Source organism: Neopsephotus bourkii, unplaced genomic scaffold, assembly GCF_033783945.1.
Source record: "Neopsephotus bourkii isolate Nb327-2 ecotype Australia unplaced genomic scaffold, CSIRO-AGI_Nbou_v1 NB_1350, whole genome shotgun sequence".
In the NCBI taxonomy this organism is placed as follows: Eukaryota; Metazoa; Chordata; class Aves; order Psittaciformes; family Psittacidae; genus Neopsephotus; species Neopsephotus bourkii.
Genome location: NW_026901829.1, coordinates 2,288,588 through 2,311,279, shown reverse-complemented (window position 1 = coordinate 2,311,279; position 22,692 = coordinate 2,288,588). Strand labels below are relative to the sequence as shown.

General features: G+C 40.6%; 1 protein-coding gene across 5 annotated transcripts in view; it reads right to left on the bottom strand.

The window, feature by feature from the left end:
• The window catches only part of GRAMD1C (GRAM domain containing 1C), a 53,509-nt gene that overhangs the window by 18,192 nt on the left and 12,625 nt on the right, over positions 1-22,692 (bottom strand). For all 5 annotated transcript variants that reach the window (XR_009727424.1, XM_061366691.1, XM_061366688.1 and 2 more), the window contains exons 3-8: positions 16,494-16,578; positions 12,962-13,065; positions 11,258-11,353; positions 10,099-10,179; positions 3,538-3,656; positions 2,339-2,459 (exon numbers count right to left, since the gene is read on the bottom strand). Coding sequence is in view for 4 of the 5 variants with exons in the window: in XM_061366691.1 (XP_061222675.1) it covers positions 2,339-2,459; positions 3,538-3,656; positions 10,099-10,179; positions 11,258-11,353; positions 12,962-13,065; positions 16,494-16,578 (606 nt within the window). In the remaining variant the exon portion in view is untranslated. The remainder of the gene's footprint in view (positions 1-2,338; positions 2,460-3,537; positions 3,657-10,098; positions 10,180-11,257; positions 11,354-12,961; positions 13,066-16,493; positions 16,579-22,692) is intronic.

Genomic DNA, 22,692 nt, shown 5'->3' with positions numbered 1-22,692 from the left:
CTCCTACAAAAAAGCCTTTCATGATGTCAGGGCAGAGGAGATTCATGTTGAGGCCTTTGGAATAACTCAAGTTGGCTTTCTTGGGGTTTGAAGGTTACTTTATTTTTTGCAGAGGGATGTGGGTGGGTGTTCAGGGTTTTTTTTACGCTAAAGAGAAATGATTTTCAGATCTGTCAGGTGGAGTTGAAGATGTGCAATTTCTTCTTTATGTATTATCTCCTGAGCTAGGCCAATACTGCTGATCTCTGTGCCAAGGCTTTTCTGTTTTTTAACCTGTGAACAGCAGGCTCTGGGACTGGAAGGCCTCCCTACAAGGGATGGAGAAAAGATGGTTGAAAATACAGGTGAGAAGGTGGTTCCCACATTGAGATGAACTGCATTTAGAGAAGCAGATGAGCCATGGCTGGTGTTACATAACTGTTTTTCTTTTAATCAGCTATGGACAGCTACTGACAATACTTTTTCCAAGAGAGGCCAAGTCCTATAGCCAACCCCTCCATTACTTCACAGCTCCATCTGAAGAGAGCTTTGGGACTTACTTTGCATATCAGAGCAGTAAAGGAGAGGTTAAGCATGACTGTGTTTTGTTCCATCGGTGCAATGGTTTTGACAGATACATTCTAGAGCACTACCACCTCCTCCTACTGTCCCTGTGCTTCTACAAAATACGCTGTAATCCTGGGGCTGTGGAGATAGCGTTGGCATTCTTGAGAAATACTGAGTGACACATACAGCTGAACACACTCATTACGTATTTTAGTTACGCTGAAACAGTAAACTAAACAGTTTAGTTACACATTTATCAAGACTGTGCTTTTACACTACAATTAAAAGACTTTTTAAAGGCAGTTTATACAAGCGAGAATCCTAATGCTCTTCCTTGCATACAGACCAAATCCCCAGGCATTCCTGCTTACCAACATGCCCAATTACATTTAGCACCCTCAAGAGACATCTCTGGGTGTGGCACCCCACAGGTAAACAAAACACTTTTCCAGGCAGAGCAATTAGTTTTAAATGGCTTGTTCGTGTGCAAGTAGGGCTTCCAAGTCCAAACCAAGGCTACCTGGGCAGAATTTTAGTTATCCTAAAGAGACCAAATTCCAGCAGCACCCACAGTCCTCCTAGGCCTCCGTTACATCTCTCCAAAAATCTGGTTTCATACTGCTAGGATTTCCATGAGAGACACCCATCACCCAATTAACTAAGCTTTTAACATCTGACAAATACCAGTCTTGTTTGTTGGGTACAAGTCTCTAGCCATTAACTTGGATTTTTGGTAGAACTATTTAAAGCCTGCTTAACCTCCAGATCAGTTTTAGTAAGTGACAAAAGCCAGAAAATTTAATTGTAGTAAAAACTGCTACAATCATCTCCTTTCTTCCCTCCCCAAATTTTCAAAAGCAGAAAAAAGCAGTTAGGTACCCAACTCTATTGAAATCTATAAGAAATGCTTTACTGCTCTATTTGCTTTTCCAAGACCTTTCCCTTGCGGTGTCTGTTAAGTGAAAATGTTTGTAACCTTTCAGGACTACAGCTACATATGGCAACTGTGCTGGGCACTGTGCACGCCTCAGATACTGCTACCAATGCACTTGCACTCCCAAACAGAAAAATATATTCACAAAATGATACAGTACTGAGTGAAGCATTCATGCTGGTAACATGTATTAACCCAAGGCATTAAGGCAAAACTCATCTATATTATATGAAACAGGGGTTCCCCTTCCTTTCTGAAACGTTTTCAGAAATTACAATTAAAAAAAAAGGTTTCATATATTCATAACAGCAGACTAACTGATCTTTGAAGGCAAGGGTAACACAGTGTAAGTACCCTTAAATAAACCTCACGTATAGGAAAGACAGAAGTATAAGAGGAGATACTTTATAAACAACTAATAGCACAAGCAAGAAAGCACTGCAAGCAAACAAAAGCATTACTTTCGTAAAGCACTTGGCTAAAAACAGTCCCTAGAAAGGTGGATAAAAAACAAAGTTAATTTTGTTTGGTTTTAATAATAAAAACACACCCCCCACAAAAACAGGGCTTAAGCCTCAGTGTTCCAGCCAGGTTATGCAGTGAATTAGTGGTAAGACATTGCTGCAACTCACACAAGCAATATTCTTTTATGAACGTTGATCATTTCCAAATTCAATAAATATTCCTGAAACTTGAAGCTGTTTTCTGATGTGAAAACTGCCTAGACTATTATGAATTCCCAAGGGCTTCTTTAGAAGTTAAAATGCTCATGCATCCTACACTTACAAATATATAAGCATATACAAGTATATATGCTTATCAGTTACAAATAGCAAGAAAGGCTGTGTCAGGACTTACTCCTGGCAACGCGTGTCTATTGAGTGACTCCCCTTCTGTTTGAAGCGTGGGTTCCCGAACTAAACCAATCATTTTAGGCAGTTTTTCATCCCTTTCTCCAGAATCTTCACAAATGCTGGATCTGTCCAAAGCAAGAAGGAAGATATTGTTGGAGATACAAGGTCTGAGAAATATGAGAAAGCTTCTCATGTGTGATTTTTGTATAAAAACCATGTCTGTTCAGCTAACTTCAAAAAACACCAACTCATTCTTCCCACATCCAGCTCATTAATCTCACAAGCCATTTTCCCCACGCTAACCACCTCTCAGAATGTTCAGCTTCTGACCACAAAGTTAGCAAAACCAAGTACAGGTGAATCACAGAGAGTGCATGCTGTAGAAAAAGAGGAAATAGAGATAGGCAAGAACAAACTTGGAAATAAAGGTTTTAAGAAAGTTTAACAAGATGTTTTTCCCCTGCCCCCTTAATTCCAGAGTTACAAAGTGATGCATTTTTATTACAGGGGGGGGAAAGAAAAAAGCTTGCAATTAACTTGGGTTTTTTTTTCATTTTCTAGCAAACAGTGTTGAAAAAAGACATAAATTACATTGTTTGGTTTGGTAGAGCCATACTTATTTACATAAAGACGCAAAAATTAAAGCCCCATTATTAGATTAACACTGGCAGTTCACAAGTCCAGGTAACTGTTTTAAAAAAATAATTCACATACAGTTAGATTGTTCCATGTTCCTAATTCAAGATGAGGACAACACAAATATAAGCTAATACCTCAGACATCAGGAGAACAAAGAAAAACAAGTGTTTCAGTCTCTACAACAGAAAGCGTCTGAACATCATGTGTAGCTCCATTCCATTCAGCCCTTCCATACAGTTGAAGGGCATACAGATCCTGACTAGGTATCTTAATGAGAAAAGGTTGCGATTTAAGCTATCCTGCTGGTGTCCCCAAGCAGTTCCAAGGAGAATGAGGTCTTCAAATCTCCCTTCTCTAAGCACCTCAGCTGTGCTCCTACATTTTAGGCAATGAACACAAGTTTTTATGGATGATCAGTTTATGCAGTTTGGTTCTTTGCATCCTTTTACCATAGGCTTAACCTTTCCAGAAAGGCTACAGCAACACTTTGCAAACAGAATTTTCTAAGAAACAGGACACTGTTTCTCCCAGAGTACTTCAATAAGCCTTATAGCCTCTCCTTACCGAGACTGCCCGTTGTCTTCAGATGATGAGTGGAAGCTCTCCATCTCCTCACTGTTCAGGCCCAGCTCAGAGCCATAGCTCTGGTGCACCAGCTGCCAGAATTCCTGCTTGGTCAGCCTCTGAAATAAAGTAGGCTAGTCAAGAACTACTGTATGGGACAATAAGGGACAGGAGGTAAACCAGAAGTCCGAGTTACACCAGAGCCTTTAACCTCAATTCTGACAAGGACTGAAAGCATTTAGGTATCACATTTCAAGATTGGATTTCAGCATTTTGGGGAACTGTACTCCTGTCCACTTCATATTCCCAAACCACCCTTTGGGAAACACAGAAACCATATTCCTAAACCCACTTTTTAACCAGGAATGTCACACACAAGAAAAATTGTTACTTCAAGAAAACACACACTTGTAGCCATTACTTGCTTCTTCAGGTGTCACCAGTGTTTTCACAGTGTTTGTGAAATTCAGTGTCTCTTGAATTTCACGCAGTACAGCACAAGACCAGTAACTAGCAGACAGCCAGGGCTCCCTCTTTGATCTTGGACAAACTGCTTAATAGATGCATGCCTGCTCCTCAGGATGCTCAGAATGCCTTACAAATGGTGAGAAATTAGCGTTTCAGTCACTACTGTCTGTCTAGGTCTGCCACCAACTATCCACATTGCCAAGGTGGGACAGGAGAGCCTCACCTTGGAACACCGCCAGAACCCCCTCTAAAGAAAAGTTGCTTTTGCTCAGTATTACCTTGACTCACCATTAGCTACTCTTCTCTTTCTCTGTATGATCCCTGCCCTGCCCCATGAATTCCCATAGGTACTCAGATATACTCAATTAAGATCCCTCAAATCATCGTGAAAGTTAGGGAGTAGTCTGACAAACTCATATCGGCAAAGTAAGCAACCGGTTTCAAAGTCCACTTTGGATGTAAACAGCTATAAAACACACACACACACACACACACACACACACACACACACACACACAAAATAAAAAGAAAAAGAAAACGAAAGAGAGACAGGAGATATGGTTCTGGGATTTAGCAGAGCTCAGAGAGCAATACCAGCACTCCTAAAAGAGAGACACCATCCTGGAAAATGTGCCCCAGCCACAATCCATATTGATCAGGGGAACAGCACTGTGCTAATGAGGCAGTTACCCAAGTACTGCTTACTATGTGCATGAAATGATCGCATTAAATGCCCATGCATTATTTAAACCGTTTTTAAGCGATCCCCTCCCCTCCCCGCTTCCACCTGTGGAGTGTTACACTACCCGCAGTGCTACCCCCCGCCAGCACCGCACACACTCACCGGGCCGCTCCACCCCCCCCCACCTCCCCCGGCTGCGGCACCCCCGCCGCCACAAACCTGCCGCTTCCCGCCGCGCCGCTCCCCTCCCGGGTCACCCTCGGCCTCGCCCGGTGCCGCCGCGCTCACACTTCCTGCTCGGCGGAGAGGCCCGCCCGGGGACAGGCCCCCCCCCCACCGCCACCTCCCCGCCCGCCCTCCCTCCCGGCGGCAGCGGCTCCCGCCCGCGGGGCCGGGGCAAAGGGGGAAAGCCGGGCACTGTCAAAGCGCCGGCCCTGGTCGCCAGCACGGCCCCGGGTGCCGCTGTGCCCCGGCTGGATGCAAGACCCCCGCTGCATCGAGAGGGAGACTGTCCCTCCGCAAAAACAAAGGTAAAACGTGCGGGCTCAGGGCTAACCCAGCCCGGACCGGCACACGGCCGCCCTGCAAGAGGGGCTTTCCCCCGGGTATTCTGCAGCGCAACAAAGTTTCGGTCTTTTCAGAAAGCAGGTGGCACAAGCATCTTACGGGCAGTGACCAGGTTCAAGGTGTTCAATCCTACCCAGGGCAAAGGAAACACTAAAACATGAAACACACACATAAAAAACAAGGGTCATACCAGCTAATGCCTGCCTCTGCCACGGGGGTTCGTTCCACAAAGCAATGCAGTGCTAAAAACATACGCGGCAACACACAGCTGCCTTGCTTTCCCCAGGCACACTGTCCTTCGGAGCAATAAATTCATAGCGAAACACAACTACCTACAGCTGTTCCCCTAAAGTGACTAAAACCAGGAGCAGGCATTATATGCTTTGGGAATATGACTGAGTTGCATGTTTAGATAGCACACCTTGCAACCAGAAATTAAAGGGCAGAAACAAAGCCCCTTTCACTTCCCATGCCCATTATTAACAGTGCCTTTATTTCCAGTCATAAAAAATAACCGGGAAACAACTAATGTCACTAATGAAATTCACCAGCACAGTCTGCACCAGTGTGTGAGCACATCAGGCTGCCCTTGCAGAGCGGGCTGAATGATCTGAGGAAAGCACAGAATCTTTTCAGCTATGCATTTTAGGAATCTATAAAGCTGTTTCCTGTGGTTCCCTAAAGTCAATGTTACCTACTTCTGCTTCTAAAACAGGATTCTTGCACTCTACTCAATTATTCCTAGCTCAGCTAGATATACTAAGTTCTTAATGGTCACAGCCCAAGATCAAACCAGACATCCTTTCCAGTACAATAAAGCAAAAGTTCTGAAGGCAAGAAGGGCACGAATTTTCTGGGTCAGACTTCTGCTTCTGAGAGCATGGTTTTGAGAAGCTCTGAAGCTTGAAAGGCTGAACCTAAACATGAATTACTTTGCCCATCGGAGGTGATGGCCTATGCTGGGTTTTTCATCAGTTCCCTTTGTACACAAAAACAGGCTACAAGAAGCAGCTGGGACACACAGTTTTGTCTTTTCAACCAGAAACAAAACCCATCAATTCTTTGTTTCACTCTATACAAAGTGGTGGCATTGCACAAGTGATACTATGGAGTATCACTGACACAAGCAAAACTGCTGAATTTTTAGCCCCCTCAGACATGCAGAAATAAGAACAGGACACTCAGTACAGGCTTACCTCAGAGAAAAACCCCCACCACACATCACACTCACACCAGGCAACTCTGATACAGAAGTCTGTTGCACGACTGGTGAGTGAAACACCCAACTCCCCCCTCTTGACTGCCCAAACGTGAAGGTCAGAATCAACCCAAGCCCTTTTAGATCTCCAGAAGACCCCTCCTTACACACAAAGGTGCAAACAAAGACCTTTTTTTCACAACCCTCCCTGAGAAGCTGCTGGAGAAGGCAGAACTGCTGTCCTGGTAGATGCTCCCACAAGAAGCCCAGCTCATCAGAAATTCCGGTCCCTTCTCACACCTCTAGACTTACCTGCTACAGTGCCTCTGGAGACAAGTGCAAATCTCTACCCAGCAATGCATAAGAACAATAGGAAAATAAATCCAGCTCTAAGGAAGAGGACTCATGGGAAGTGAGACTGATTAAGTTAAGATCTTGTTCCATTAGAAATAAGGAGTGCTGTGTTTGTTTGGGATTTGAATGACCTGCCTAATTAGATTTTAATTTGTTCCTTCTCCCTTAAACTGGGTGGATATTTGACACCCAAAAGCTTTAGCAAAATAAAGCAAAAGTCTAAATGGCACTGCTCTTACTGTCAATAGCAGCCATTAGTAAACTTGTTTAACCAATCTGGAAAGCCTGTTGCAAAACAGGAATTTTGGCTGATTTTATAAACTGATGTATTATTGAAAGCCACAATGGATGTGGAAGCAGCTATCTGTTTTATCAAAACCGGTGTCATGTCTCTTCCAGACCTACATTAACAACTCCTTATTTTCCATGATGCTTCCCCTTCAGCCAGGAGCATTTAAATAAAAAAACCCAACAGCAAGCCTAAGAGACTCACTGAGCACATTTTGCAATAGGAGTGGAGAAAAATAAGTGGATTTTTCCTTGAAAAGAAAAAGTTTTTATATAGACATTTAAAATAAAATAGCCTAAGAAAGGACCATCTTAAGACGGAGGTACTCATTGATTCCCTGAGGAACCAAAGCTGAAGGGTGCCAAATGCACACATTATTGTTACTCAGAGCAAGATCCAGAGGAGAAGCTTTGAGCTAGAGAGCTGCAGCCCAGCTAAAGAGACCAGCAGTCCTACGAGAACAGTGACGCAAAGCTGGAGGAGAGCATCTTGATGGGCAAAGCAAGCTTAGGCATGGAATGGCATCTTTTACTGTTTTTCATACATAATGCAAGTAATTTCTAATAGAAAGGCAGACTTCACAGAAGACTACTTGGTCAGCCCTCTAGGTCGTGTGATACTTTAAAAGTACAAGGCAGAATGGCCACAAGATGGAGATCTGGGAAAGGACATGCTGACCCTACCAACAAGTTCTGCAGGCTATGAAAGCTTAAGGAGCATCCCCTTAAAGGAGATAGGTCATTCTTCAAAGGCAAGACCCTGTAACACAAAATCTATGCCCAGAACACACTGAAGAGGCCCGTGCCAGTGACTGAAAATTTCCTCTGCACAAACATGGTTTGAAGTAAAGACAAATCCAATCCCCTGGATGTGAATTGTGCAAATTGGGGATTATTTGCCATCAGATGGCGGTGCAAACCATCGCGGTATCCAGTGATACTTCTGGTGACACCAGAATGACTTTATTTCAGAATTTAACAGTTTGATTTCATTTCCAGGTCTAGTAGATGCACTTCAGATAATAACTACATTATCCATAGGCTTTAATTACCTAGCTCTTCACAGAGGAAATGTTAAAACCAGCTCCTTTTCAAACTGGTTCCAGTGTGAGATTTGGGGGGTTTTGTCACAAGCCTTACAAATTCTGACAGGATCCCTGTGACCACTAAGCCCACAGCCCAGAAACACCAGGCTTCACGTACTTAGGACACTGCATATCACGCCAGAGCTTCAGACATATGAGATATCTTTCAAATATATTCTGTTCTTGTCATAGGGTGATGGGGAGAAAGCAGCAAAAATGCTTGGATGCACCAAGGTCTTTCTTTGAGCAACAGGTCAGTGGACAGCTGTCACTGTAGCCATGTCAGATCCAGCTCTGGCAACTTTACTTTCTACTTTCAACTCCTCAGTGCCCCTCTATACCTTGATCCAGCTCGGTTAAGCAACAAAGAATCATAAAGAATGATAAAGCAAGCTGATAGGTGAGTCAAACATTCTAGCAGAGAATCAGAAGTCACTACTGCACTGCAGAAGTAGAAGCTCAAGCCAACAGAAATCCTGTTTCAGTAAGTAGCCGCAAACATACTACATTAAAAGCCCTACACCTCACAGCAATGCTCTACCTTACAACTAAGAACCCCAAGCAAAAATCTGCAGACTTATCTTTCAATGTACTTTAGCGAGATGCAAGTAATGCTAGTAGCAAGTTGTGATATAAAGAATAAGATGAGGTCCCAAGCTACTGGTCCCTAAAACTCTCTGGCTTAATTCATCTCATATTACACGCAGTCCATGACTTCTATTTTCATATCTATCCTTTAGTTACTGCTCTGAAGTGAAAAATTGTTTCTAATGTGACACACATTTCAGTATCAAAGAGAACAAACACAGGGGCAAAACTAACACTGAGCAGCAGAAAGCTTGCTGCCTCTGGTCCACTCTCTTGGATAGGTTTGCATACCTGAATGCCCATACATGCACCCTCCAGCACCATGAACCAAACAACTGCGTAATTACCATTCCTGACAAACTATGCTTAACAAAAGAAAACAAGGCTGGTTTCCAGTTGCACATTCCAGCCAAAAGATGACATAGCGCATTGTGGGTTTTGCAGCACTAGCTGCTGGATTCAAGACAAGATAATTGGGATGTTACAATAAAATAGGATTTAATACAAGAGATAAGAGATTTGCAGGAAACATTAATTTTGCCTTAAATGGCACTTTCCTTTATTTCCAGCTTTTGTTTGACAAAAAGTGCCTCTAATCTGCCCTAGAATTCACCTAACAAAAACAAACAAACAACAAACAACAAAACAACTTTTGTGGGTACTACAGTTAAGCAGCACAAGAGCTTTAAGCCTTTGGGGACCACTGTAGCACACAGTTATATATGGATATTTCAGTGCTCATTTGCAACTGTGTTGAAATATTTAAACAACAAGAGCCGTAAACAGGAAGGAATTGGTTTACAAAAATTGCATTACTTAGTGATGCTCTGTGAAACTGTCGGGACATTTTTAGAAAGATTAGCTTAAGTATTCACAAATTGCAATATAAATCACACTAACTAACAGAAGTTGCCAAAATACACTTCCATCTCATACAGCCTGCCTTTATTCAAGGTCAGGGGAGTTGTAATGAGTTGGCTGGCAAAGGTTCAACTAAGTTATCTGAGAAGGTGACTTTAGGCTTTTTCCTCAAAAAGATAAAAAGCTTTCAGTGAAAAAGCCTCTTGCCTTGTTGATCACAAATTAGCTATAGAAAATGCTAAGCAAATGCATGCCCATTTAGTAATACCTGCTTGAGTTGGTAGTGAAGAAAAGCATGCAACCTATCTTCAAAGACAAAACACTCCATCAACAGCAAAGTTCTAGGTGGCAGTATGAGAAGGAAAAAACTAACTTCTCAAGGAAAGCTTCTTATCCTCCAAAGACATGTCTTCTTACATTAGAAAAATATTTTGTTACTTAACCACTCGCACCCACACTTCCAAGCTTACCTTATCTAGCAACACGTTTTGCCATAAGCGAAAGATACTGAGGTAGCTTCTGTCTCTTGCACTGAACGATGTGAAGAAAAACTGCAGGAAAAACAAAGTGCTCACTTACTTAAAATAAAATAAAAGCTCACTTGTAGGTACTTTCAACAAACTCAGAATCCTTCCTTGTCTTGAATAAACTAAGGTTGCCAGCAACAGCATGATCCTCTCACATTCAACAAACCCAGATTGCCATTCCTCACACTCCACACTTTTTAATCACTTTCAGTAAGTAAAAGTTAGCTTCCCATTAGTATATGAAGACACTTGCTCTTCCTGGAATCTGACTGCAATCCTTTGTATCTCTGGCATAAAGGAAGAGCTCCCCCCTCAACTAACTACACAGCTACATCTTGCTCCCATTTTTAAACAGGATGTGAAACAAATTAAGAGTTGCATATACCTACTTCTTGCAGGCCACAGCCTTTTCCATCCTTCTATCATGTATTACTTTCATTGATCTTTTCACATAAGGAGATATGAAATCAAAATAATTAAAATAGGAGATCAAATGAGATGCATCATTTGCAGTATTAAAATCTTTCCCATTTGAATGTTTGTTTAGCAGAGGTTTATCTTCCTTGATGATTAAAGTTAATAAACAGAGAGAGCAGACAAATACTGGAAGAGCACTGCACATGAACATCGTGCTTTTCGGTTTTTCCAAATAGATACCCAAAACCTACATTTCCCAGCACATAAAATTACATGTTCTATGAGTAGATTTCTCCACGACATCATTCCTTTTGTTTTCAACAGTTCTGAAATTCCAGGGACACTTTAACCTAGTGAATTTGAATTTTTTGCAGTCTGGAGGATACACATTTTGAAGTCATGCCCTGAATTTTAAAATGATTTTCCTTCAAGAACCAATGGGACAAAAACTCCCTTACTTTCTTTGATTCTAGGGAATTCTAGATTGAATTGTCAAGCCAATATGTACAGGGACTAGATCACCAAGTCTGGTGATCAAATCTTTAAATGCGATTGGATTTAAAACTACTAGTGCTCTGCCCTGGACATTGTGATTAAATAAAATAAAAAGCAAAAATAAACCACAAAACAAAACAAAAAAACCCCAACCAGCTAAAACCCAAGACATCACAATACAGGTTTTCACCTTCTCTCCTTTTGTTGCTATTTGTATGGCATTTGGAATGAGCCGAGCAGTCTTCTCCTTTGTCATAAAAGTGATATCCTTCAAGGCAATAGAAATCTAAGCAGAAAGAGGTTTAATGACATATTACAAATAACTTAAAACTGAAAGTTTATGAAATCACAGAACATGCAAGAGGAACTCAAACTAACCCCAAGCCCTGGAATCCAATTTAGTTGAGATCACAAAGTCGATTACTGTCTCAACTTGCTAACAGCAAGCATTCCAAAGTAGAAGCAAGTTAAAATGACTTAAGACTAATCTCCTTTCATACTAGACTAGAGAAGCAAGCAGTTCTTTCTTCTTTCCTTCCATTCACCCAGCAGTACTCAAGGATTAAGGCACAATCCCAACCACATACAAAGCACAGATCTGAAAGCCCATCCCAATCAGTATGCTATACATAAGGTAGGACATAAATCAGATGACAGACTATCTAGTCCATTTTCACAGAGGTTTACTTGCAGTCCAGACACTGCAAGGAAATCTTCCTGCTTGGGTGTGTTTGTCTTGCATATTAGTATTCTAAATGTTTCTGTACAGTAGAGCAGTGAAATCTTGCCTTTTCCTTTGTGTGCAGAAGGTCCACTTTCTCTCTGCATCAACACAGCCTGCTAAGGAGGTCCCAAAATTTAGCTCTACCATTGTAGCTAATAGGCTCAGATGCCTTATGATATTGCATAGGATATCACTCTGCTAGGCAGCCAGGAACAGGTTACTAGGATATATGCTGGTTTGGCTGAAAAAAATAATCAGTCTTTGACTAGTTCATGTATATTCAAGGGTGTGATTTCAAAGGGATTTTTTTTTAAATCTCAAGTCTACAATGAGAATCATTAAATTTAAAATACATCCGATTAAATTAAGCTTGTTTTTCAGTTAAACATTTCTATACCTCCTCATTGTCTTCAGTACACAAGCTATTTGTTGTCTGTCCTGTGTACTTCAGAGCGCACATAGTAGGATTCAGTGATTAAGGTATGAGCAGTCTTACAGCTGCAAAACATTTTGACACATCTCCATCACCTATTAACTAGGTTACTTTCCTTTTCTCATTCATTGCCTTATGTTATTTCTGCATCATATGCAAAAATTGCTTGAATGAAAAATTTTAACTCATTAACCTAACTGGATAGAAATAGAGGGCCAATGTCAAATTTTCCTCATACTGTTCAAAAGCTACACACCACAACACAAGAACATGACAAGGTCATTTATAGATTCTCTTTAGCTGTTCTTAGGTTGAGATTTACACCAGACTAAACCAAGTAAGGTTTAACGCTGAAGAGTTCTTGAACAGGGCAACACCATGTACTGTATCATGCTCCCAGTTTTACAGGAAAACATTACATGTTAAATCCCTTTATAGGACAACAACCTTAGTAAGGAGAGGCAAACTGCCATCCAGAAATGTAAGAGCTCAGCTTCAGCATAACTGCTGAACACCTTCCTGCATGACTGATTGAGTAGGCTTATTTCAGCATTCAAGTCTCCAATGCTATTCTCATTTTATGGAACAACAGATCTGCATTTCCGATCAGGGGTGGAGGCTCTATCTTTCCAGTGCAAAGTTACTAGCATGACATTTACAGGGCAAGATTTGAGGGAGTCATATCCTGATCGTACAGGACAAAGATTCAAGGATTCAAGCAAGCTAAGAGATCTTACTGTGGTCTCCCATCGGAAAATGTTGCTGTGGAAACAGAGCCAGTTTTCAGAGAGATATAAGCGTCCTTGCAGCAGGATATCCTTCTGGAGTGCACAGGCATAATCTATGTATAGAGAGCAAGAACAAGTTTAGTCACTTAATGCAGCTCAGTTGACCCAAACATGTTAACTTAAAATGAGGTAAGGGTATTACAATACAAAGCTATTTCTTTCACTCTTCAAAAATCTGTGAAGGCAGACTTGTACTGGGTTGCATCCAGATCATTGTTCTGGAAACACCCCAATGCCAGGGCTGATGGAAATGTCTGTGTGAGGACAGCATTCCATGTATTAATCCCCCTGTGCATTATCCTGTATTTTCAGAGAAGAGGTATCAGGCAAGATCAGGATTACACAGAAGAAGCACTCATAAGTCAAACTTCAAAGTGCCTAAACAACAGAATACACAAACATGTTTATAGTATAACAGTATATATACTGTCAACTCCTACATAACAGTAGTTCATATGTTGTAGTAAGATAATTATTTTCCACTAAACAGATTCTAATCCCTAGCTAAAACTATCTGCAAAGTGATACACTCAAAGGCAGCTTGAAGCTACCCAGCTCCTCAGGCATGTGGTATTTTCAGAAGCTGACTGTCATTATGATACTGCCTGTGGCTGAAACATCCCTATTGAGAAACAGATTTCATCTAGAACACAATTACCCATCATTAGATACCTGCTAATTAAGAAGCAGGCCAGAGGATTTTGATGCATTTTAAAAAAAACCTCTCAAATTACATAATTTCAGACCCTGAAGATTTAAAAGGAATTTTCACAAGTACTACTGCTAGAAACTCAAGACTTCCCTTTTGGAAGCTCAAGCCTAAAGAAGGCTACCTTATGTATAGAAAATGTACCTATTCAAGCAGGATGTTATTGATTCTAACTTTAGAGGTATCAAAGAGTTTTGTTATTTTGAAAAGCAACGTATCTGCTAGTGTCAGAGACAGAATTTTGGTTTTGTGTACCACAAGATGACAAACACAGTTGTTCTGAGTACCAAGAGGTTCAGGAGACCCTTGCCATCCTAACTTCAAGGTAAGTCTGCATCTACAGGAGCTTTTATTACATTTTTTTTACATTCTCTTGAGTTTTCCCCTCAAATAATCAAGTAGAAATAGAATTTCTTGCAACAAGCCTGAGGCATGTATACAAGACATTATCACAAACAGAATTAAAGAAATCCAAACCAGTTAAGTTGTAAGTGACACTTAAAGAGAAGTCAGATACCAAAACACAGAGCAGGGAGAGGAAAGGCAGCACAAGTTTGAGGTTAAGGACTTGAGGAAAGCATTATCATGAAGCTTGTATCCAACTTCAATGTTTGGGGCAGGGAGACAGACAAGTGATAAGCAACACCATGAACTACCTACACAAAAAAGGAGATGTTGCTTGTAAACAACATTTTCAGGCAAATTAGTGGCACTCTTCTAAACTCCCATTTCAAGTGTCTAAGTCATTCCTTTTCCATTATAAGAAAATAATTATATTTCACAAAATCTTTATTTACAGTGCTCATTACAGTGGAAGCTGCTTAGTTTTTTAACAGCTAAACTAGGAATGGGAGTAGTTACAGTTATTTTAATGAACAGCAGCAACTAACTGCTTCTCTGAACACTGTAAAGCCTATAAAAGTTTCTTTGCATCAAGCAAAGGAAAAGCCCTTTGCTTAGAGGACGCAAAAAGTCCTTCCAAAGAAGCATTGCTTTTTATGGGGCAAAAACTCCATCATGTATACAAAGTAATGACTTTACTTCTGATGGAGCAGGTCCTACACCATTGAGATTAGCCCATCACTAAATCTTTCTCCAAATCCTAGGCAGTCTGTTCATTGAACCCATGCTTCAGTTTGCTCCATGGCTTTCTCTATCAATCCTCTTTCAGGAGACACACCAAAACAATGCTATGAAGTAATATCCCTTTCTTCTGTTTCACTTCTGTACTGAATTCAAGTATTTTAAAAATGCAGAAGGCACTTCAGAGGAAAACTGCTTCCTTCTAAGGCTGGAAAAGGATGCAGGTAGTTAACAATTTCAGAGCTGTCACTTGCACAATTTATCTTCCATTAATTAGGAAGGAACTCATTGCAAACTGGAAACATACTGATAGCCTCCCAACATTCACTTCCTTAAAGATGGCATAAGAGGTGAACATTAAACAATACCACCCTTGTATTAAAACAAATCCCAGTTCTGGGACAGTACATTTGTTACACAATGCTCGGGCAGCATAGGCAGACTTACCTGCAAGGCAAGTTATAAAAGAGAAATAAGGTGCATCACTGCATGCAAAGGAGGTAGGGTTACAGGCTTACCTTCTCTGAATTCTGCAGTCAAGCATAACAGGGAGCTCAAAAGGAACATTTTGATGCCAAGTAGTTATGCACCATAGTCTCTGCCACCTTGTTCTGTCTCCTCCTACCCCACAGACTTATCTCCTCTGCTCTTCCAGCTGAGTGTTATGTCTATGCCTGCACCTATGTCACAAGCATATGGGTAAGCTAAACTGGTATACTGGGATGTGAAAAACCTCCACTCAAGGCATGAGCCAGCCCAGAATTAGCAGCACCAGATAACATACTTAATGCTCAGTATGGGCAGTAATCACATGTGCACATACCAGTGTGAGGCACAAAGCATTCTTATCTGCCCTCTCTATACCATGGTGGCAAATACATCCAAGTGCACACCATTAAGTCAGGATAAAAATCAGTATTTGTTTGTGTTTTTCAATTATATCCTACGATAGCTGATGGGAATTGTACATTTAAATGATGAATTTTATGTCCTCATATCACATATCTGGCATTTGTCTCCAAAACCTGTTTTTTAAATTACAAGTGGGACTGTAATTCTGGGACTGTGTCACTCAGTCCCACAAGTCACATAAATCAAGTGCCTAAGGCAAGGGTCTAGGTTGGGGTTAGGGGTAGGGTTAGGGTTAGTATGACACTACAAGAGGTACACTAAGTTGTCTGTCTGTGCTGGAAAGAACATACAACAAATCCAGTGCACTCAGGATTAACTCTACTTGGTTTTCTCACACTTGCATTGTACAAACCAGTACACGTATGTTGAGCTTGTGTTCAGTGCTCACCAGGACCCTGCATAGTGATCTTTCTTTCCAGTTTGTCAGCTAACAGCTGTCACACCTCCAGTGCTGTCAGGAAGTAAAGTACTAAAACGTAGCGGAAGCAAAAGACATCAAGAGGTTCCCATCCCATATCCAGATGAACTGGAGGATCTGTACCCTCTCCTTCACTTCTCAACCTCCTGATGGAATTTGTCTTTTTTCAGAAAGCAGGCAATACAGAAGAGGGGTATGGACCTGACTTTCTCTAAAAGTATCTGATGCTAGTTCAGAGACAGAAAAATAGGAAGTTATCGGCTATAGTTAGAATTTGCCACAAAAAAGAAGCCTTGGCACCACTGCACTCTGGAATTATCAGCCAGAAGACAAACACTTTTTGTACAATTGCATCTTACCTACTATAAGTCTCTCAGAATCTGGCAGATGAGAAAACTGTCTCCTGAATTCCTCACTCCTATATTTGTAAGTGGAACTTGAGAGCTGCAACAAAGAATGGTAAAAGGTTAAGCAAACAAACAGATTTATTTTCAGCCATCAACTGTATTCATACTGGATGTGTAATTTTATCTTGAAGCACAAATTAGCATCAAAAGAGCAATGAAGAACTGTAACTTTATGCTTGCTTATGTAAGAATGTGCTTCTGTATTTAGGATAGCATTGGCCAAACTATTCCTTGTGTCAGGCCAAATGCCAAGTGCAAGGCATTACAGTTGTATAATGGCAGACTCCTCCACTCGTAAGAACACAAAAGCCCCTCCCAAGGCTGTCTTCCAGCAGAGACTGAATGAACAGGCAGCAATGCCATGACACAGGAGGTGACAGAGCAGATCAAGTCCTCATGCAGGCCACTAGCTGGTCACAGGGACACAACCTAGATCACCAATTTCTACTTGGAGTACCATTTCAGGAATACTACAATTATAGAATGGTTTGGGTTGGAAGGGACCTTAGGATCATCTAGTTCCAACCCCCCTGCCATGGGCAGGGACACGTTCCACTAGACCAGGTTGCTTGCCAGCTGCTGTAATTAGACCAATAGGAGCAAAGGCACAAATAGGAGCATCACCATCACCTCTTGATTTCCTGATCTGTTCTACATTTGGCCATATATTTAAAAAGATCACTGTCTGTGGCTCCTCTGAAATTCAAACTGGGCAGTAAACTAACAGCAAAGTAGATTAATCCAGATGGACTTGAACTCAATATTCTTAGAAACGAATGTCCCTGTTCCCATTCAAATAAAGAGCTTCAGCATGTTCTCCAGAAACAATTCTGCTGTAAAAGCCCTAGTTTTAATTTCACAGCAATAAAAAGGCCATTTTTTTTTTCCTTAACAGATGTTAGCTGCTTATTTTAAGGGCCATCTTAACTAAATGCCGTGTAAGGCAGTGACTCAGCTGGACTATAGCTAAGACATGAAAAAGTCATTTATCACTTTCAAGTGTTACCAAAACCAGGTACAAATACAGTATTAAAGCCCCTTTAACACTTTTTTCTTTTTTTTTTTTTGTTTATTTTAACCTTTCTAAGGATCTTAAGCACATGGCTGCTATTCTTTCCTTGAGCACCTGTATTACTCCAAAACTCGACATTCACCATAAATCCATCTACCATAAGATAAGTGGCTATTTACTCTGAGCGTGAGAGAAGAAAGAAGAAAGGAGGCAAAGAACCACTTTTGACTGTATGACCTTGCAGCAAGTTTAACAAGAAAATACCCAGTTTTAGCATGCTTTTACAGCATGTTAGTTGGACACTACTTTCTCATTACCTCTGTGGTTGTTGTCAAAACTACCTCAGAACAAAGACTTATCTTCATCTTGAGGATTTTTAATAAACTAGTGCCATTGGAATTATTAAGATTCTCACATTTTGCTGTTTTCCACAGAAGCGATTACTCCTCCTTGCAGTTCAGAGGTTCCTTGAACACCACCTTACACACACATCCTATGACCGTCTGTCATCTACCCATACTTGAGAATCAAGATCTTTGGCCACAAGAACATGCTACTTCAAGGTCAAGTATTTAAGAGCATAAAACATGGGAGAGGGCAAAGTCACCCTGACTCAGTTCAGCTTTAAAAGTTACCTTTTATTACCATTGATAAACAAAAGTCTGACCACTGGTGAGTACATATTTGATGTCCACTAATATTATGAGTATTGCAATGAAAAAAGGCAGTGAAGGGGTGAAACAAAAAAAATGTGTCCACCCCTCCCCTTCTGAGATGAGCAAACATGAAAGCTGTAGGTACAACTAACAGGGCAACATATCAGATGTGTCCTACTAAGCTGTATGCTTCCAGTTATATTTTAGCTATTTTTGAGATTATGAATATAACATTCTCTGAGAGCATGTCATATACTAAAATAGAAAGGCTATGGTTTCTTGACCATGCCACATTGTGTCCTTAAAGACACATTTTCAACTGATCATCTGAAACAGCCATCTAATGACTGCACAGCTTTGAAGAAATGGAGTTCTGTCTGATTACTCCAGAAAGAGGCATGGGGGAAAATGAAAAGTTAACTCAAAGCTGCAAAGTTTCCACCTGTAGTTCCAGCAGACATCCTACAATTTACGCAGTCATACCCCAGTTGACTGAGATCTGAGCGTTTGATGACAAGACTAATATACAAGGAGACAAAAGCAGTCAGCCATGAGAGCAAAAGAAAGTTCACAATCTTCAAGCCTATTTTACGAAAACATGATTTAAGAAGCCACACTGTTAAGGAGAGAAACAATTTCTCAAACATACTGTATGCAAGAGATAAGAGCTACACTGAAGTTTTTGTGGTTGTAAAACAAAAAGAACCAAGAAGAGAGGAGGAACATTACAGTACCACAGACACATTTATATTAGTGTTTGAATCAGACAATTCAATGGGGCCAAGAATCCAAACTCAAGTTATCTAGAGTTTTACTTAGCAACTGAATTCTTCCAGAGCTTGAAACCTGCTATAGTTTGTCTGAGAAACTCTTGCTAGCATTTAGAAGTGTTCTTTATCACAAGTGACAAACAGGCTATAAGAAATCATCTTATTAACTGTAGGCTTCTACTGAGTTCTTAGGACATTTATAAAGAGCCTGCTCTGAATCTTTAGCTAATCATCATAAAAGAGTGAGCACACTGAAGCTTTAACCTTATCCTTTCCTTACTTTACATGAAAACAAGCTCACTTAGATCAGTAATTATTATGCACTCAGTATATGCCTCAGTGATCAAAATGTCACTCAAAGGACTTACAAAAGAGCAGGGACAATTTTAACAATATTGTTATTACAAGCTTTAAGGAAATAAGACATTTCCATTTCTATGAAAACTGTATCTCTCATAATTACTATTATAATACCCAAGATGTGGCAGCATTTGAGGAAGGTTGCCACCTCTGGGTTACAAAATTAACCACTAAGTATTAAAAGAAAAGCATAAATTAGGCTGTAGCATGGCATTTAAAGAGATGAAAATAGCAACTTATTTTTAACACATGCACATTTCTAAGTTTAATTATAAGTCATTGGGCAAACACTTTGCCTGAGGATAATCTTCGGCATTTATGGGTATGGTATGCTATACTTAATCATCAAGAAAATTATTAAGTCCAGCCAACAACATATTAGCATTCTTTATCTGAAGCCACAAAATACACTAGAAGCCTGTAAAATAGCATAAGCATAAAAACTTCCTCAGTGCCATCCAAAAAGTTTTACAGATGAGAGTTATGTAAGGCCCAGATACTGCTTGAAGACACATAACCCAGTGATTCTCATCTCTTGTTTAGAAATGGACCAGAGTCCAACTATGCTCCAGAAAAAAATGTTAACTTAAATAGGACTAAGCTGAGTTATTTATACAATAGAAGCCTGTTAAAAAACAGCTTCCCTTCATATTTACAGCTTCAAAAGCATGGACACTTGCAAACAGCTTGTTCCATTTTGCAAACTGCAGAGGATAATTAAGCTACACCTTCTCCCAGGCGTACAGCAGAAATGCTAATCATTAGGAAATTATCTGATTGCACATACCACTAAGGATGCAAATAGTCAATCAACCTCAGCAGAACAGTGGGCACATTTTTTTAACATTTGCTAATGACAGTAATAATTTTGCACTTGCTTTGTTAAGTGTCTTCCGCTTGTTTTAAGACACCACAAAAACCACATTACCTGACAGTTTGCATTCTATAGTTTGACATGCAGCTATGCATAAAACCAGCTGAGAAGCTGACCTCACACTAGAGTAATACAACTCTGATGACATCTCACATTAAGAGATGCACAAAGAATCAGAATGGTGTGGGTTGGAAGGGACCTTTAAAGGTCATCTAGTCCAACCTCCCTGCAATGACCAGGGACATCTTCGATTGGATCATGTGCCTCCCACTGAACTTCAGACTAGGTATCAGTTACTACCATGTGCTTGGGGTACCAGAATCAAACAAGCCTATAAGCAAGCTGCTGGAGCTACTCCTCTTCTATGCTCAGAAGCCACACTTAGCCATCAAAAGATGTGCAATGAGATACATGGCTTTGCTCATCTGTCAAGCAAGCAAGTCCATGTCACTATCTCAGCACCCCACATAAAGACCACCTGATGTGCTATTCTCCAAAGACAGAAGAGGTTGCATGTGAAGTTTCTAGACATGGTCAAAACCAACTCTGGATATGAGGAAGGTTAGGATGAAAGCGCTTTTTAATCCTACACTAACACATTAAAGCAAACATTAAGTACCCTGGCAAAAACTGCTGCATTACAACTGAAGAATGCATTGTTTTCTCCTCTCTTCACATGCATCTAAAATCCTTCTTAGCACCAGGAGAAAGAAAAAGCAAGCAGACTCCAGAATAACAACAAACAGTCAGACAGTTATCTGGTAAGGGAGCAATTAAAAAGCAATCACATAAACCCAAACAAAACATACCAATATTCCACTTTCACCAAGTCTAAAGCATCACTAGGTTAGGAGGCTGTTAACAGCCCTGAACAAAAGCCTCATTTAACAGTATAAGGCAGGCAAACTTAAGACTTCACATACTCCAAAAGAACATAAGAACTCTTGTGGCACACTTAGATCCATCCCAGTCTCTTTGCTGAGGCTACCTGTAAAAGGTGCGAAGTCTGACAAGCCTTTCTATCAGAAACGTTGATCTCACTGCAACCATTTCTTCAGTCCAAGAAAATTCTTTATGACTACCCAATCTAATCTATAACACACAAACCACAGCTATCTTGCAATTCAGCTCTCGCTTTAAAACCAGAGATGAGATGGCTAAATTTCTCTTTAGGGGAAAAAAAAAAAATAAGATTTACCTTCTTAAAAAGATCTATCCTTATGGAAAAATCCATCCTGGCTAATAATTCACTTTGTGAATTATTTTCAGATTGTGATCAAGTTACCCCGTATCTTCTTTTGGGGTAGGGATTAAACTTCTCAAGTCTATTATCAAGAAGATATTTTTCAGACTTATTCTCATGGCTTTTCTGAATCCCTTCCTATTCTCAATGTGCTTCTTAAAAGCCAGATGTACCACTGCAGGAATCACTGTAAGCACACACAAACCTGCCTCACATTTGCTTTTACACACAGAATCCCAGTGGAAGCTCACATCCATGTGATTATCAGTCTTCCTTATCTCTTTCACAGTTCTAGGGCAGTTTTCCATTTCTTCTGAAAGCAAGCACGATGATGTACTTTGAAAGCGTCAGACTTGTTCTGTTAACCCTGTCACAAGTCAACAGTCCAGATCCACTGTTACAGTGTTCTATTTTCACTAATCATTCCTTGACAGAATCACAGAAAAATTCTGAGTTAGAATTAACTTCCAATTATTGAGTATTCAGAAGCTTTACTCACAGTAACCTACTGTTCTTTACTGTCTCTTAAAGCATAAAAGCATTGATCCTGCACAGCAAAAATAAAACACAGGAGCTGAAGAGCAACACCACCTTACTTAGGGTGACATGCTGTGCTGTGCACAGTACACTATGCACTTTGGGACTGGATGTGTACACAGTGCCCACTTTTGGTCTGGTCTTTTTTTATATTTTTAAATAAGGAGCTGTTTAATCACACACAATTATCCACAACTGTATTTAATTCACAGGTCATACGAGGCATGTCAACTAACAAGAATAAAAACAAGCAACTGTTACCAGGGGAGGCTCAGCCGTCGTAGTCCTTAGAAGCCTGCTTTCCAAAAGTTCCCATGCTCTCAAGGACATGGAAACGCAGCTAAACGAAGCTCACAGCCACAGAGGGAGTGGGAAGAGTTTAAGGAGCCAGGGCTATTTTACTTACGTTCATTACATGCTCTTCTTCATTCACCCTTAACTTCTCTGGAGAGGGGAGTCTCTTCCAGTGGGCCACTGGGAGTCACAGGGCTGTGCACTAGGGTCATTACATCCCCTTCCGTGGCCCAGCCCCCCTCTTATTTGCAGAGGCTGAAGGAGAAAGAGATTTTAACACTTCTTAATTACTGAGCAGTAAATAAACCCGTGGCAGTTCTCCTTCAGTGGCATCTGTGTACAGGCAGAGTGGCATCCAGTAAGAATTTTGGTGCAACTATGTCTTTCTTCTGTTGGAAATACAAC